The sequence below is a fragment of the Malania oleifera genome, chromosome 12 (genome assembly GCF_029873635.1).
Source record: "Malania oleifera isolate guangnan ecotype guangnan chromosome 12, ASM2987363v1, whole genome shotgun sequence".
Classification (NCBI taxonomy): Eukaryota; Viridiplantae; Streptophyta; class Magnoliopsida; order Santalales; family Ximeniaceae; genus Malania; species Malania oleifera.
In genome coordinates this window covers 6,791,643-6,806,006 of record NC_080428.1, presented here as the reverse complement: position 1 = coordinate 6,806,006, position 14,364 = coordinate 6,791,643, and the positions used below count along the sequence as shown (strand labels likewise).

Below are 14,364 nucleotides of genomic sequence, written 5' to 3'. Positions count from 1 at the left end.
TTCTCAGCATCAAGCAGATCACACTTTGTTTATCAAACACTCAACCGAAGGAAAATTGGCGATTATCATTGTGTATGTAGATGACATCATCTTAACAGGTGATTATGAAGACGAACTGATCAAGCTCAAAACCTTACTTGCCAAAGAATTCAAAACCAAGGATCTTGGGAGCCTAAAATACTTCCTTGGAATGGAAGTAGCCCAGTCAAGAAAGGGAATTTCAGTGCCACAACAAAAGTATGTACTAGATCTTCTTATAGAGACAGAAATGCTTGGGTGCAAACCGGCTGAAACACCCATGGACTCTAGTACTAAGCTTGGAGCTAACAAGGACAGTGTTCCAGTGGACAAAGGTAGATATCAAAGACTTGTTGGGAAGCTGGTTTATCTCTTGCACACCAGACCTGATATTTGGTTCTCGGTTAGTGTGGTCAATCAATTCATGAATGATTCAACTGAAGAACATATGGAAGCTGTCAACCAGATATTGAGGTACCTTAAAATGACACCAGGTAAAGGCTGCTTTAGAAAAAACACAAGAAAAGATATCGAAGTGTTCGCTGATGTTGACAGGGCCGGATCAATAAATGACCGAAGGTCAACATCTGGTTATTGTACGTATGTGTGGGGAAACCTAGTAACATGGCGGAGTAAGAAACAACCGGTAGTTTCTCGAAGTAATGTAGAAGTGGAGTTCAGAGCTATGGCACTCATAATTTGTGAGGCAATATGGCTGGAAAGACTGATGAGGGAACTAGGAATCATCACTTCTGAACCAATGAAGGTATTTTGTGACAATCAGTCAGCTATTAACATTGCAAAGAATCCGGTGCATCACGACAAGACAAAACATGTGAAGATAGATCGCCACTTCATAAAGGAGAAGATAGAAAATGGGCCAATTCGTCTGCTATACACGTCGACAAGTCACCAAATAGCAGATATCCTCACTAAAGCTCTACCAAGGAAGAATTTTGAAGATTTGAGTACCAAGCTTGGCTTTAACATCTATGCCTAGCTTGAGGGGGAGTGTGGAAATGCCCAATCCCTGTTTTCAGGGATACTACTGCAGCAATTCTGATTTTATTATTAGTTGACTATGTTAATTTAGGAATAAAAAGATTTTGGAAAATTCCTGATATCTCTATTAGTTTGTTTCCTACTTTGTAGTTTCCTATATTTGGCTAGTTTCCTGATTTTGTGGTAATGAGTATCCTGTTACCAAATATAATGAAAGGAACTTTTCTTCCTTCCATTATATACAGGCTGTACATTTATCACTAAAAAGAAGAGAATTATTTTCTTCTCCAAAATCAACTCTGGCTAAATGGCTTACGCAGTTTCCGCTAGGAAATTCTTCCCTGTGGCATAGAGTTGTAAAAAGTAAGCATGGATTAGACAAGAATGGATGGGGCAGTAATTTGGGATTTAGATGTTCTACGAAGAGTCTGTGGAAAACTATCTCTTGGATTTATCCCCTTTTCATTCCCCATGCTAAACTCTTGTAATATCTGCCTTTTTGGGAAGATCCTTGGTTGGTGAATGTAGTTTTGTCCACCTCTTTTCCTCTCCTCTTTCGCTTGAGCACAGCACAGTATGGCTCCATTTCTTCTTTTGCAGTTGATTCAGGTGGTCCTTTACCTTCTTGGGATTTTCATTGTGGAAGGTCGTTGAGTGATAGGGAGTTGGTACTTCTTTGATAGTATTGATGAATAACTGTCAGTTTTCTGAGGAGGATAGTTGGTCTTTGTCTTTGGATCCTTCAGGAGTTTATTCTTGCAAATCTTATTGTGAATTTCTGCCAACATCTAATTCCTCTTTACCTCTATAAATTCATATGGAAGGCCAAAGTCCCCTCTAAAATCAACTTTTATTTGGTCGGATGCACTTGATAGAATTAATACCAATAACTTGATTAGGAGACCTTTGAAGACTCTCTCTCCAGATGTTTGTGTACTTTGTTTTAACTGTTCAGTTACTCCATAGTATCTTTTTATACATTGTGATTATGCTTCGAGGGTACAAATAAGCAATTTGGTTTTTTAGGCGAATGTTGGGTGAGTTCAGAGGCAGTGGAGGACTTTTTGGCAGTTTCATTTGCCCGTTTTGGCAGGAAAAAGGAAAGGGTAGCACTCTATAAATGTGCTTGGCGGTGGATGGAGCATAATGCGTGCATTTTTTTCAAGGAAGAAGTCGTCATATTTGCTGGTTTGGGAGAAGATACATTATTTGGCTTCCTTGGGTGTGTAGAGCATGGGAAATTTGAGCTAGTGAGCTTCTCAGATATTCAGCACAATTGGAGTTATTTGTTGGATTGTTAAATTGCACCAGTTTTATTTGTTCTTTCCAGTTTTTGGCTTTTTCTTTTTTTTTGTCTGGATTTTTCCAGCCATTGCTAAGGAGATGTCTTATTCCCCTCGTTGTATAAAATTCTTCTTTTGCTATCAAAAAAAAAGACCATCTACTACTTGTCAAATAATAGCCTTCCGTTCTAATTTTGGGAAGATATCGACATTACATATGGAGCTTGTACAATTAAAGACATTGCATTAATAAGAGAAACCTGATAATTTGATGGATCATTTACCATTTGGCGATAAATGGCCAAAGATAAGATAACGAAAGGGCGAAAGATTTTGCAAAGGCCGTCAACTTGGCACAGAACACTGCATCCCATGCAGAAAGGTTACCTATCCTTAACACTTCGACAAGGCTCCATCGATTCAAGTTTTGCAGCTATATTTGCCACACATCCTTCTGTAACTTTGTTGAGGTATACCATGGGTGTTCTCCCAATCAACTACAGCAATTCATTGAAACTGCTGAAATCAGTCAAGATTTGAAAGATACACAAAATTCCAACAGTAAACATTCAGATAAACACAATGCACAGTGATTAATACCTACAAACTATTGCTATAAAACTCATACATTTTCTCAAAAATTAACATACTTAAGTGTAATTGTCAAAAAATTTCAGAGTTAAATTAGCACTAATATCAATAAAATACACAATGACTTTTCAAGACAATTATGACTGCTTTTCCAAAACCCACCCAAGAGATTAATCTTATCCTGTAAAAGTACAGGTCAAGACCCAACGCTTTCCAGAGGTGTTTACAACTGTTTCCAAGGTTTATCTATATCAAACTAAAATTTGACTCTGAGAGTCCATTCCTACTCTAAACACCACTACTGTTCTCATTTGATTTTTCAAAACATCAAGTGTCTGGTTTTTCACTGAAACAAATTTCAGAAAAATAAGTGTGGTTGTACTGTTGAATGGCATTGCACATCATTGTGACTGTAATATTTTAGACTAATTCAGCAAAGAATTTGCATGATGAGGGGAGTGTGACCAGCTTGTCCAGCCTATATCCTAGAAAGAAATTTCCCAAACAAAGAATAAAGCTACTCTCCATCACGTTAAAAGGAATATAGAATTGATATCTGCTACTTTCTCATAATCTGATGCTGCAAACAAATGAGCTATAGGATTTTTCACTACCACTTTGAGAATTGAGCAAGTATGGACTGAAGCAAATTAAAAAAGCTCAAAGTTTTATTAAAAATCATCCCTCTAACCTTCATGAGTATTTGTCAATTTGCATTAAAAGAACAAAGAACAATTTGTAACTGTACAAACTGTTAGATTACCACTTTACCTAAATGTTGAAGCTGTTAGGTTGCAGGCCAACGATATATATCAAGCTTAAACACTCCTCCGCACATGTAGCCCGGCAGCACGTGGAGAGATAAAGACACAATAATATCACCCATTATAGAGAATACAATATCATCCTCACTTTTTATGCATTTTACATTATCTAAGTCCTTACTCCTTCTTTCTCTAGCTCTAGCAAATTTAAATATATCCCTTTCCCCTTCCTTCGTATCTAATCTAGCATACAAAAAATTAAATGATATATGTTTTAGCTTCACTAACGACCTTTTTTGCATCTCTTCTTGCCTCTTTATATTTTTCAAAGTTTTCCATGTTTCTACATTTTCGTCATGTTTTAGACCAAATTCTTTTTGTCTTTACAGCTTTTTGGACATCTTGATCCCACCGTGAACTTTCTTTGCAATTCTAAATCTTCCTCTTGATTCACCTAAGATCTCTTTTGACTATCCTACTCCAAAGAGCGTTTGAGTCTACACCATCCTCTATAGTCTAATCACCCTCTTTGACCATTTTATCTTTAATTTTTATTATATTTTCTCCCTTTAGGTTCTACCACCTAGTTCTTTTGAACATATTTATTTTATCCCTTCTCTTACATTTTTTAATACATATATCTAATGCAAATGTTTCAAACCTCTTAAGAAAAGGTGTTCCGTGTTTCTTCAAGAGAAAACTAGAATACTTAATCGAGTAGTTGCTACTATCAGTCAAATGATATTCCCACGTCCACCTTGGTTTCACAACCTCAAGAGCTGCCTTGAAGCCACCTGCCAATTTACCTCTAAGTGGGAACAACCACCACTGCTCCTCTTATTTAAAAGGTGCATGATAAAGACACGCCACTAACCATCCTTCTACCTCAAAAATGGTCTCTGAAATACCACCTTTCAAGGGGACAATTCCTACCATAACTCCTGCAACCACTACACCTCGTCCACAAGTTCAATATTGGGATCCACTTCACATGCCCCACCAAACCTAACTCCTTCTCCTTCAACATTCATCATGCCCAATTCAGGCCCTTACATCACTAAGGAGGATTTGAAAAAGATTTTAGAGAGGAATCAAGATAAGTCTGTCTTTGAGGTGAATTCTAGTATTCCGTATATAGATCGGTTGTCTCCAATCCCTATTCCAAGGACTATGCTAGTCCCAAATTTACACATTTCAACGACAAGCCTGGTAACACCAAGGAGCATCTAATGAATTTTGTGGAGACATCCAATGTCTATGGATTGGATGATGATCTCAAGCTAAAGGAATTCTCTAAATCCTTGACTAAGAAGGAATACACATTGTATGTTAATCTTAAACCAAGGTTAGTAGAAACTTAGGTCAGATGTGTCATCTATTTTTTTTCCTCCTCTTAGGTGAAGGTGACTTTGGTGGGTCTTGCAAGGGAACATCAGAAGTCCAAATAGGATCTCATGGACTATGTAGAATACTTTAGGAGCAGGTATATACATCCATGATAACAATGAGGAGCAGGAGCTTGTGAAGTTTGCATCCAAGGACACTTAGAGAACTTGGCATTGTCATCCTTTGCCCTAGTGGAAGCTGGTCAAAGGACTTATAATTCCATTCAAAAGGCAAAGGAATGGAAATTACCATGCCCATTTTGGGAAGAGAGGTCCCAATATGACTATCATCCAAAGTAAGAAAGACAAATTGATTAAGAAACCCCGCATTGATAGGCATACAAGGATACAATCAAATGCAAGTATGTTTGGGTTTTAAAAACATCAATAAGGCTTGTCCTGATAATGATTTCTCACTTCCTAATATTGATACCTTGGTAGATGCAATAATAGGGCATGAGATGTTCCCCTTGATATACTATTTTCATAGGTATAATCAATATAAGATAGATCCAGAGGATGCAAAGAAATCTACGTTCAAGTTGCTCGACTATAATCACTATGCCAATCAAAAACCTTCCCATGAGATTGTATCTCACTTCTACTGAAAATTCATAAGGACTTTACAGGCACTAGAAGTGGGTGAGCAAGAATGCCTAGTTTATTATTTAAGAAAATTCTTATATAGGAAAAGTTGATCACTCAGCAATAGAAACGCATTACTTGTCACTTGTGTTGCCACTTAGAAGCTTCAGTGCTATTTTCTAGTTCAGAGGCTACTCTTGGTAATGAAATTTGATCCAATAAAAAGTATCTCCTCACTAAGCTAGTTTTTTTCTGAAAGAAGAGCCAAATGGTTTTTACTATTTAAACAATATAATATCACCATTGATCCCCGAAAAGCTATCAGATCTCAAGCCCTTGCAAACCTCTTGCCTCAATTTCCATCTCAACATGATGAGGTCATATCAAATACCATTCCCAAGGAACTCCACCAAAGAATCCCTACTCATTGCAACTAAAAGCCAAGAGTGGTGGGATATGTACTTTGATGGTTCTTCAACAAATATAGGAGGAGGAATTGGTATAATGCTTATGCAATGAGGTTTAGAGGATGCTTACTCAGAGTTAGATCAAGAGCCTCTCCCTCAAGCTCTAGGGGTCGAGAAACCTTCTCCTTAGCATCAATTGGTGACTCTATCTCCTCAACTCTAGGTCAAGAGATATCCTTCTTGGAAATGATAAAAGGATCCTCCTCCTTAACAAATCTTAATCACATGATAAGGACTCCAAATGTAGGTCTAGAGAATGTCTCCCTAGAGCTATCTTTTCCAAGACCTAGCCCTCCTACGATTTAGATTTGTAAACCTCTTCCCACCTTATTAAATGATCCCTAAAACCCCCAACACCAAACCACAAAAAATCTCACATAATTTTCTCAATCTTACTAGCAATTCCCACTAGAATTCAAAAAATAGACAAATATAAGCGAATACTAGATAAATAGGCCTAGATAAAGGTAATTTTTTTTACCCCAAGGAAAAAGGTGCCCCCTTCCAACCATCAAGCCTCTTGGCCACTCTCTCTACTACCAACTTCCAACATCTAGGATTACCCCAAAGGGGGGCCCCTAAATAAGTCAAAGGCTAATACAAAAGATCACAACCCACCTCAAAATACCTCTTCCTAACTCGTTCAACAAGCACATTAATATTTACTAAACAACTTTTCCCATATTTATCTTCAACCACAACACCCTCTCAAATAATAAGGATATCCAAGATACAACTGAAAGAACAAAGAAGGGTTATGATCCCCTAGAAAGAAAACGGTATCATCTGCAAACAAAAGATGAGAAATATCCACTCCCTCTCTCCCCACTTCCAACCATTTGATTTACCCCCTATCCACAACCCTATCCACCATTCTACTCAACACATCAGCTACTAGGACAAACAGAAAGGTGGAAAGTGGATCCCCTTGTCTAATACCTCTCAAAGCCCTACCAAGACTTAGATTCCCCATTCACTACTACTAAAAACCAAACATTAGACAGACAACCCCTTAACCACCAGTGTGAACACTCACCAAAATCCTTCCTTGGAAAAATTTTATCCATAAAACTCCAGCTAACTCGATCATATGCCTACTCAAAATCAAATTTAAAAATGAAACCCCTCGTCTTCCTCTTCAGCATCCACTATTTGTCTACCCCCACAAAAACACTATGAGCAATAGATATAGTCCTTTCAAACACCGCACACAATCTATTAGTTAGAAACTTTGGTGATAATCTAATAAACACTAGAGACTAGATTAATAGATCTAAAGTCCTCTACCTTAATGGATCTAGATTTCTGGGGCACGAGGGTAATAAAAGGTGAAATTAATGCTCTTGCTTAGAATCCCATTTCCAAGCTTCTAGGACAACCTTGCTCATCCTCTTGTTGTGGAGGAGTTAGAGTACCAATTCGTTTATCCACTAATTGAAGAGGAACAAGATGGAGGCAAAATATGCTGAAGATTTGGTAAATGTGCATGCCAAATGCTAATCAAACAAGTTGTCGGACATTGAAGGAGATACTTGGGATGATCCATTTGGAGGTGTTAAGGTGCTTGAGATTGCAAGTCTTTCCCTTGATGAACTAGATATGGAGGTTGTGTTTTCAAAGATGGTGATGATGAAAATGATGACGCATAGCTGATGGTGGTCTTATGACTCTTATCGTGTTAATTCGATTTGTAGTTTTGTATTTTTCTTGGTAGCCTTGGACCACTTTTTTATTGTTGATGAATGGCAAATGTTTCTTTGAGTTCTTGAATATGAGTTGTTAATTATTATGCAATTCATAACTGAGCATCAATGATGCCCATTACCTCAATATTTTTCATTTAAAAGGAGAAACATGCCCAAATATATATATATCAACTAATGTATCCCGGCCATACCGTATCTTTGTTTTTACAAAATCGCCATATCTATATCATGTCGTATCTGTATCTCATATCATTATTGATGCTTCCTTGCGACCATCACTGTAGTTATCCTTGCTTCCATGATTCTTACTAGCATTGAGGGAAGCCCCACCAAATTCTCCCTGGAGATCTCCAACATAAGCATCATCTCTGTTATTTGGAATTTTCCATGCTTAATATGCTCCCATTTCTCTCTATAAAGTCTCTTCTTGGAAAGAATATTAGTTCACCTCAAACTTCTCCCTCTAAGACAATTTAGCCCTGTTTTGATGCTAACAAACAAGTAGAACTTAACATACTTTGTTTAGTGATGTCTTTTCAGGACTCAATGATGAATGCAAGGTTAAAGAATTCATGAAAGCTTGTACTTGAAAGAACGATGATCATATCAAGCTTAAGGCATGGATTAAAACTTGAAGATCGTGAGAGCATTGATATTAAAAAAAAAAGCTTCAAGAATGAAAGCTCAAGTGATCAACATGAAAAGCTCAAAGATCAATGAAGCTCAAAATCTAAAGTAATATTGAAAGATCAAGAGAGATAAATCTAGAAAGCTCACATCAAATTCAGGATCATTAAAGCTCGGCAATAAAAGAGAACTCAAAGCAAAGAAGAGTCAAATGAGTCCTTAGAACAAGCTTTGTAAGTACTTCGAGTATGATTCAAGTATGAATTTTCATTTTGAAGCTCAGGCAAACGAGACTTAGAGACCTTAGTTTTAAGTCTTGGAACATATTTTTCAAGGAAAAACAAATTGATATTCCAAGATTATATAAGCAAAGAAGAGAGAGAACAAAATATTTTAAAACAAGAAAAAATTACTTGACAGGCGACTGACTGCACATGGACAGTCAACTGTCATATTAAAGGGTTTTAAATAAACAGATAGAAACATGACAGTCAACTGTCTAGAACTTGACAGGCGACTGTCAGTGCAACTTGAGACGACTGACTGTGTTTTGACAGTCGTCTGTCACCCTTCTGGTCATATTTAAAAACCCAGTTGTTCAGTGACAGGCGCCTAACTCCCCAGTGGACAAGCGACTGCCACCTTACTGCTTGTACATTTTATACGTGTAATACACAGACAGGCGACTGCCAGAGACCTCACAGTTAACTATCACATGGCAAAATTTTAAAAAAACATAACGGACATATTTTGAAATATTCAATTACTTGAGGCTCAAACTTATTTAAATCTTGGGCCCTACTCCAAGTAAACTTGGGGAACAAGCTAGATACCTTTCTACATCTATAAATACACCCAAGTTAAATTGATTTAACAAAAAAAGAATTCAATTCAGTATTCAAAATCTCTCTCAATTGTTCTTAAATTCTCAAAGCCCTTTCTTGCTCTCAACTTGCACGAAGCTTATTGAGTTCTTGCTTATTCTACTCACTGATATTGTGCTACAACTGCTAATTCTTTCATCCATTGAAAGAAACATACGGTGAAATACTTCTAGAGCTTCAATCTGAATTTCATATTGTGAATTACAATGAAGTATATAGTTTTGAACTGTACTAATCAGCTCTATTTGAGAGCATTCTTTGTACGTCTAATTGATTTGTATCTTGTAGATATTGACAATTCAAGGTTATTTGGATCGTTGGCTAAGCGTGGGGATATCACTTAGAGAGGCGGGCTGTAGCCTAATTGAAGGAGTGACCGAACAAGGGTATATCGTTTGAAGAGGCGGGCTCTAGCCTAATTGAAGGAGTGACCGAACGAGGGTACATCGTTTGGAGAGGCGGGCTCTAGCCTACTGAAGGAGTGTGTAATCGGTGTTGTTCCGCCCGGTAAAGGAACTGATTTTAGTAATCCTTTGGTGGTTTGCCAAAGGCGAGGACGTAGGCTGGGTATAAGCCGAACCTCGTAAAAATCCCGGTCTCACTCTCTCTTTCCCTTACTCTCTTTATTTTCAGCATATATAAATTGCATGGATGATTTAATTTTCTTAATTATACAAACTACGTAATTTGGAAGTTAAACAAACTTAAAGTTTAATTTTGATTTGGGATTGCGGAAACAAAAGGGAGTACGTTGGTTGATCAAAAATTTGTCGAAACCTCAAAAAGAAGTACATTGTTTGGTTAACACTCAAAGACAAATTAACTAAAGAGTTTATTTAAATTCTAAGTTGTTTGGAAATTAAGTTGAGGTTTGCATTGAAGGAACAATTTCACATTCACTACAAGGATTGGTTCAAATTCATATTCACAAGGCTTATATAAACAAACAAACCATCTTAAGTTCTTACATTACCAAAGTGTTATATATTTTAATCTTGGTTTTGTTGTTTGCTTTCAAATTTTGGTTGATTGATTGCTTGGATGATTGAATGATTGTGTGGTTGTGGATTGAATTAAGAAATAAGCTTTTGCTGAAAGTTTGAAAAATCAACCAGTTAAGAATTCCTAAAAAGATATAAAAGAAAATTTTTAAACCCAATTCACCCCCCCTATTGGGACTACACCTTAGTTTTCAAGCCTCAAAGGACAAACATTTTCCTAGGTGAACACAATTCCACCATATGCTACTATGGTACTAACGGTGTAAGAGTGGAAATGCTTTAGAACCTTTCGCCACATTTTCATGTCTCTATCCGAATGAATATTCAACTAAGCACTTGCGAGAATGGCGTCCAGCATCCTCGCTTGTCTTAATCTCTCCTCTTTCCTAAACATGAAATGTTACTTGTATGGCAAACTTCATGCTAAAGATGTGATCTATGTGTGCTAGAATATCCTTGTTGCGTCTCTCTTATACATAGAAACATTCTTGGTATTCTTCGAAATTATTGTGTGGTAACTTCAACATGTGCCATCTCTATGGATGTCATGGATCCTACGTCCTAGTAGATGATGAAAAAACATGCTAATCCAAGCAATTGGAGCAAAAGGAAGACATTCAAGCAAGTTCAATATCTATCATGATTATTGTGCAAAAATAGGAAAATTGATAATAAGGCTTTTTTATATTCTACATAAAAAAATGAAAAAATGAATTTTGGAAAAAAAAAAAAAATGGAAGTATGTAGTGGAAGCAAACCTTCTATGATTTTTCAAAAAAAAAAAAAATCATGTGGTATGGATTCTTTGTGATTTTAAAAAAAAGAAATTGTGGTATTGAGTGTCTATGTTCTTCTAAAAAAAATTAATTTATCACACAATACAAACTCTTTATGATTTCAAAAAAAAAAAGTAATTATCTTGTAAATTCAATTCTATTGGAAGCAATAGCCTGGTGGAAGTCGACCCTTTCAGGAGTGCAGTCCTTGCAGAGACAAGTCTCCGCGAGAATTGAGGGAGTCAGCCGACTGTAAGAGTGGATTTTCCTTGCATGGACATGTCCTGTAAGTATTGAGGGAGTCAACCCCCTCGCAAAAGTGATGTCCCTATCTAGACAAGTTCCACGAAAATTGGCAGAGTCAATCCCTGATAAAAGCGGAGTCTCTATGGGGACACATCTCAATGGAAATAAGGGCATCAACCCCCTGCAAGAGTAAAGCCCTTGCACAAACAAGTCCTACTGTAACTGAGGGAGTCAATCCCTCATAAGAATGGAGTCCCCACACAAACAACTCCAGTAGGAATTGAGAAAGCCAGCCCCCTTACAAGAGCGAAGTCCCTATACAAACAAGCCTAACAACAATTAAAGGAATCAATCCCCCATAAGATTGGAGTCCCTGCACAAACAAGTCTAGCAGGAATTGAGGGAATCTACCCCCCCCCCCCCCCCGGCGCGGTAAAAGCAGAGCCTCGAGAAAACAAGTGGTAGGAAACCTCGAGAGAGCGAATCCCCACAAGGACAAAACCCCATGGAAGTTGGCCGCTATTTGCATTATTGCAAGAGGTCAACATTGGTGGCCCCCCAAGATTGGACATAGAGACATGTGGCGAGGTCTCTACCAATTACGATCTTTGGGATGTTCTAGAGTGTTTTGGCTTGGTCATCTCAAATCAGCGTTTTTTTCTAAAAGGGAGTCTTGACCCCTTCGTCTTTTCCTAGTCGTTCGAGCATCTGCCATGTATCATTTTCATGCTGCATGTTGCCTTTTATTTGCTCTCACCTTTACTATTTGTCGTGATTGGATTTGCTCCATAGTTTGTCAATTTTTCATCAATTGAGATGTGACATGTCATTCAATTATTGGAGGATTATATCTTAAACCATTTTGCCTTTCCTCTATAAATAACCACAATCATTCTTCAAATAAGGATGTTAGTGACACCTAAACAATTAAGATCACCCTCATTGGATTCCCACTGGTTCAAGGAATCCCTTCAACCATCAAAATACTTTCACCTACCACAATCTATGCTATCTTCTTGGGAATTGTCTAGTTCTCCTCTCTAGAATGTCATTACTTGTGTGCAACAAAGCTCTCCTCCCTTCTCAAGAAGCCCCTCCACATGCTATAAATGCATTCTTTGACCACCTAGCATGAAAATTCCAGGAAAAAAAAATAGATTTTTCCTTCAAAAATGTTTGATGTTAATCTCTACATTCTTATCCAATTTATTTGTTGCTTCTCATGTTCACTTGCCTTAAAGTTGATATAACTATCTTCTTCACTAATTTGACCTCTTTTTGTGCAACCATGCACAAACAAATGGCATGAGCATCAAATATGGAAATGCTGAATATCTGAAAAACTTTGTTTTTCTAAGCATAGAAAGCCTAAAACATATAAATTTATAAACACTACTTCGAAGAAAGAGTGAACCTGCTGCCCAAAAGTTCCCTTCTACTATAAATGCCAAAATCTTATAGCATATGTTTTCAACTAGCGGAAATTTGAACAATCCAATATACCAGTCCTCTGCTGTTAGCAGGATAGTTGATTCCATGCAACAGCATGGTTCTTGCCATCATGTAAGCGAGGCACTGGCATTCCAACCCCCCTCCCCAATAATTTATTTTACCAGAGAGTCCAATTTTATTTATTGCGTGTTATCTAAGGTTCCCCCACTAACATACACATCAAACAATCAAACGAAGTGTCTTTTCAACATCAGTAAGACAAATACATGCATTGGTACATACATATAGCTGTTTCCCCATGTTTAGATTTCTGGAATCAGCAGCCTTCAAAATCCCATGCCAGTGGTGGACAAGAGGAATCACGTCCAAAGGTCACAGATTTCTAAACCATGTGACAACAGGTCTCTCTGAAATTCTCTTTTGATATAAGGGTCGGCATCAGAACCACCCCCTTCATACTCAACCAACAAATTAAAAAACATAATGTTTCAAATTCTCCCCATAACGTTTTAAATGCACGAATTGTCACATATTTCGCTTATCTTTTAGTAAAAGAATATCCAATTTTTAGCTACCTTTCTAAGCTGAGACCGAACCGATATACCACCAGTAATTTTTTTTGTTTTTTTCTTTTTTTTTTTCTACTTTGCGTGCAATATAGTCACCTTTTCTAGCCCAATTTAGCAATTAGAGAAAAACTATAGCGAAAGTGCGTGATCTTACATAAAGAAAGGCACCTACAACAGCAACAATGGAAATTTTGATTCAAGTGAAATAGAAAGGAAACCTGAGTTACGTCATCTGCAATGTTGACAGCATCAAGCTCGTTCCTACTGGTGCGAACAGAAAATGATTGAGCTTCGGATTTGGCTGCGTCTTTGGCTCCGAGATTGGCCTCTGCTTTACCATCGGTTTTAGCTTTTGCTTTGGCTTTGGCTTTGGCTTTGGCTTTGGCAGTGGCTTTGGTCAAGAAAATGGGGGTATGTCGAGCAGCAGAGAAGGCATTAATGGAAGAAGTGCTGGAAAATTTGAATGATACCAAACCCAAGCGTTGGTGAGGACTGCAGAAGGGATGAGGTAGAAAGCGGAGCAGAGGTGATTGCGCCATCGAGCTTTGGAGGCTTTACCACTACGTTTGGGAGTTCGCAGAGGCTTGTAGGGCGGGAATGATGGGAATCCATGGTGTCACATTGGATAGATTTTTTATGGGGAGTTGTATTGATTCAAATATAATATAATATTAAAATTTATTCTAATCTATTTAAATCTAAATAGAAAGCTTCAAATTCATATTTTGTACTTTGATGCTATAACAAAAATCATAGAATTGATTGAGGATACTTTTTTAAAAGCAAAATTAGTTGAAAATATTTTTAAAAGTCTCTTATTAAATTAAGAATGAAAAGATAGATAAGACATTTAGAACTAATTAAGAAAATAAATGTTTTTGTTTTGTAGAAGGGAGTTAAAGTAGAGAAAAAAATAGAGCTTTCAAGGTAGAGCTTTCAAATGCATGACAATTACTAATATGTTTTTTTATTACATAAGAACTCCAAATATCAACAAGTCTTTCGGAC

At 37.2% G+C, this 14,364-nt stretch overlaps 1 protein-coding gene across 3 annotated transcripts in view; it reads right to left on the bottom strand.

Moving 5' to 3' along the window:
• Window positions 1–13,979, bottom strand: part of LOC131143802 (S-sulfo-L-cysteine synthase (O-acetyl-L-serine-dependent), chloroplastic) — a 56,100-nt gene extending 42,121 nt beyond the window's left edge. Inside the window, exons 1-2 of one of the 3 annotated variants that reach the window (XM_058092161.1) lie at window positions 13,575–13,979; window positions 2,691–2,800 (exon numbers count right to left, since the gene is read on the bottom strand). In XM_058092161.1, coding sequence (XP_057948144.1) covers window positions 2,691–2,800; window positions 13,575–13,895 — 431 coding nt within the window. In that variant the 5' untranslated portion in view covers window positions 13,896–13,979. Of the gene's footprint in view, window positions 1–2,587; window positions 2,801–13,574 lie in introns of those variants that run through there. The other 2 variants (XM_058092162.1, XM_058092163.1) reach the window with 2 other exon arrangements.
• Between the last annotated feature and the right edge of the window lie 385 nt (window positions 13,980–14,364).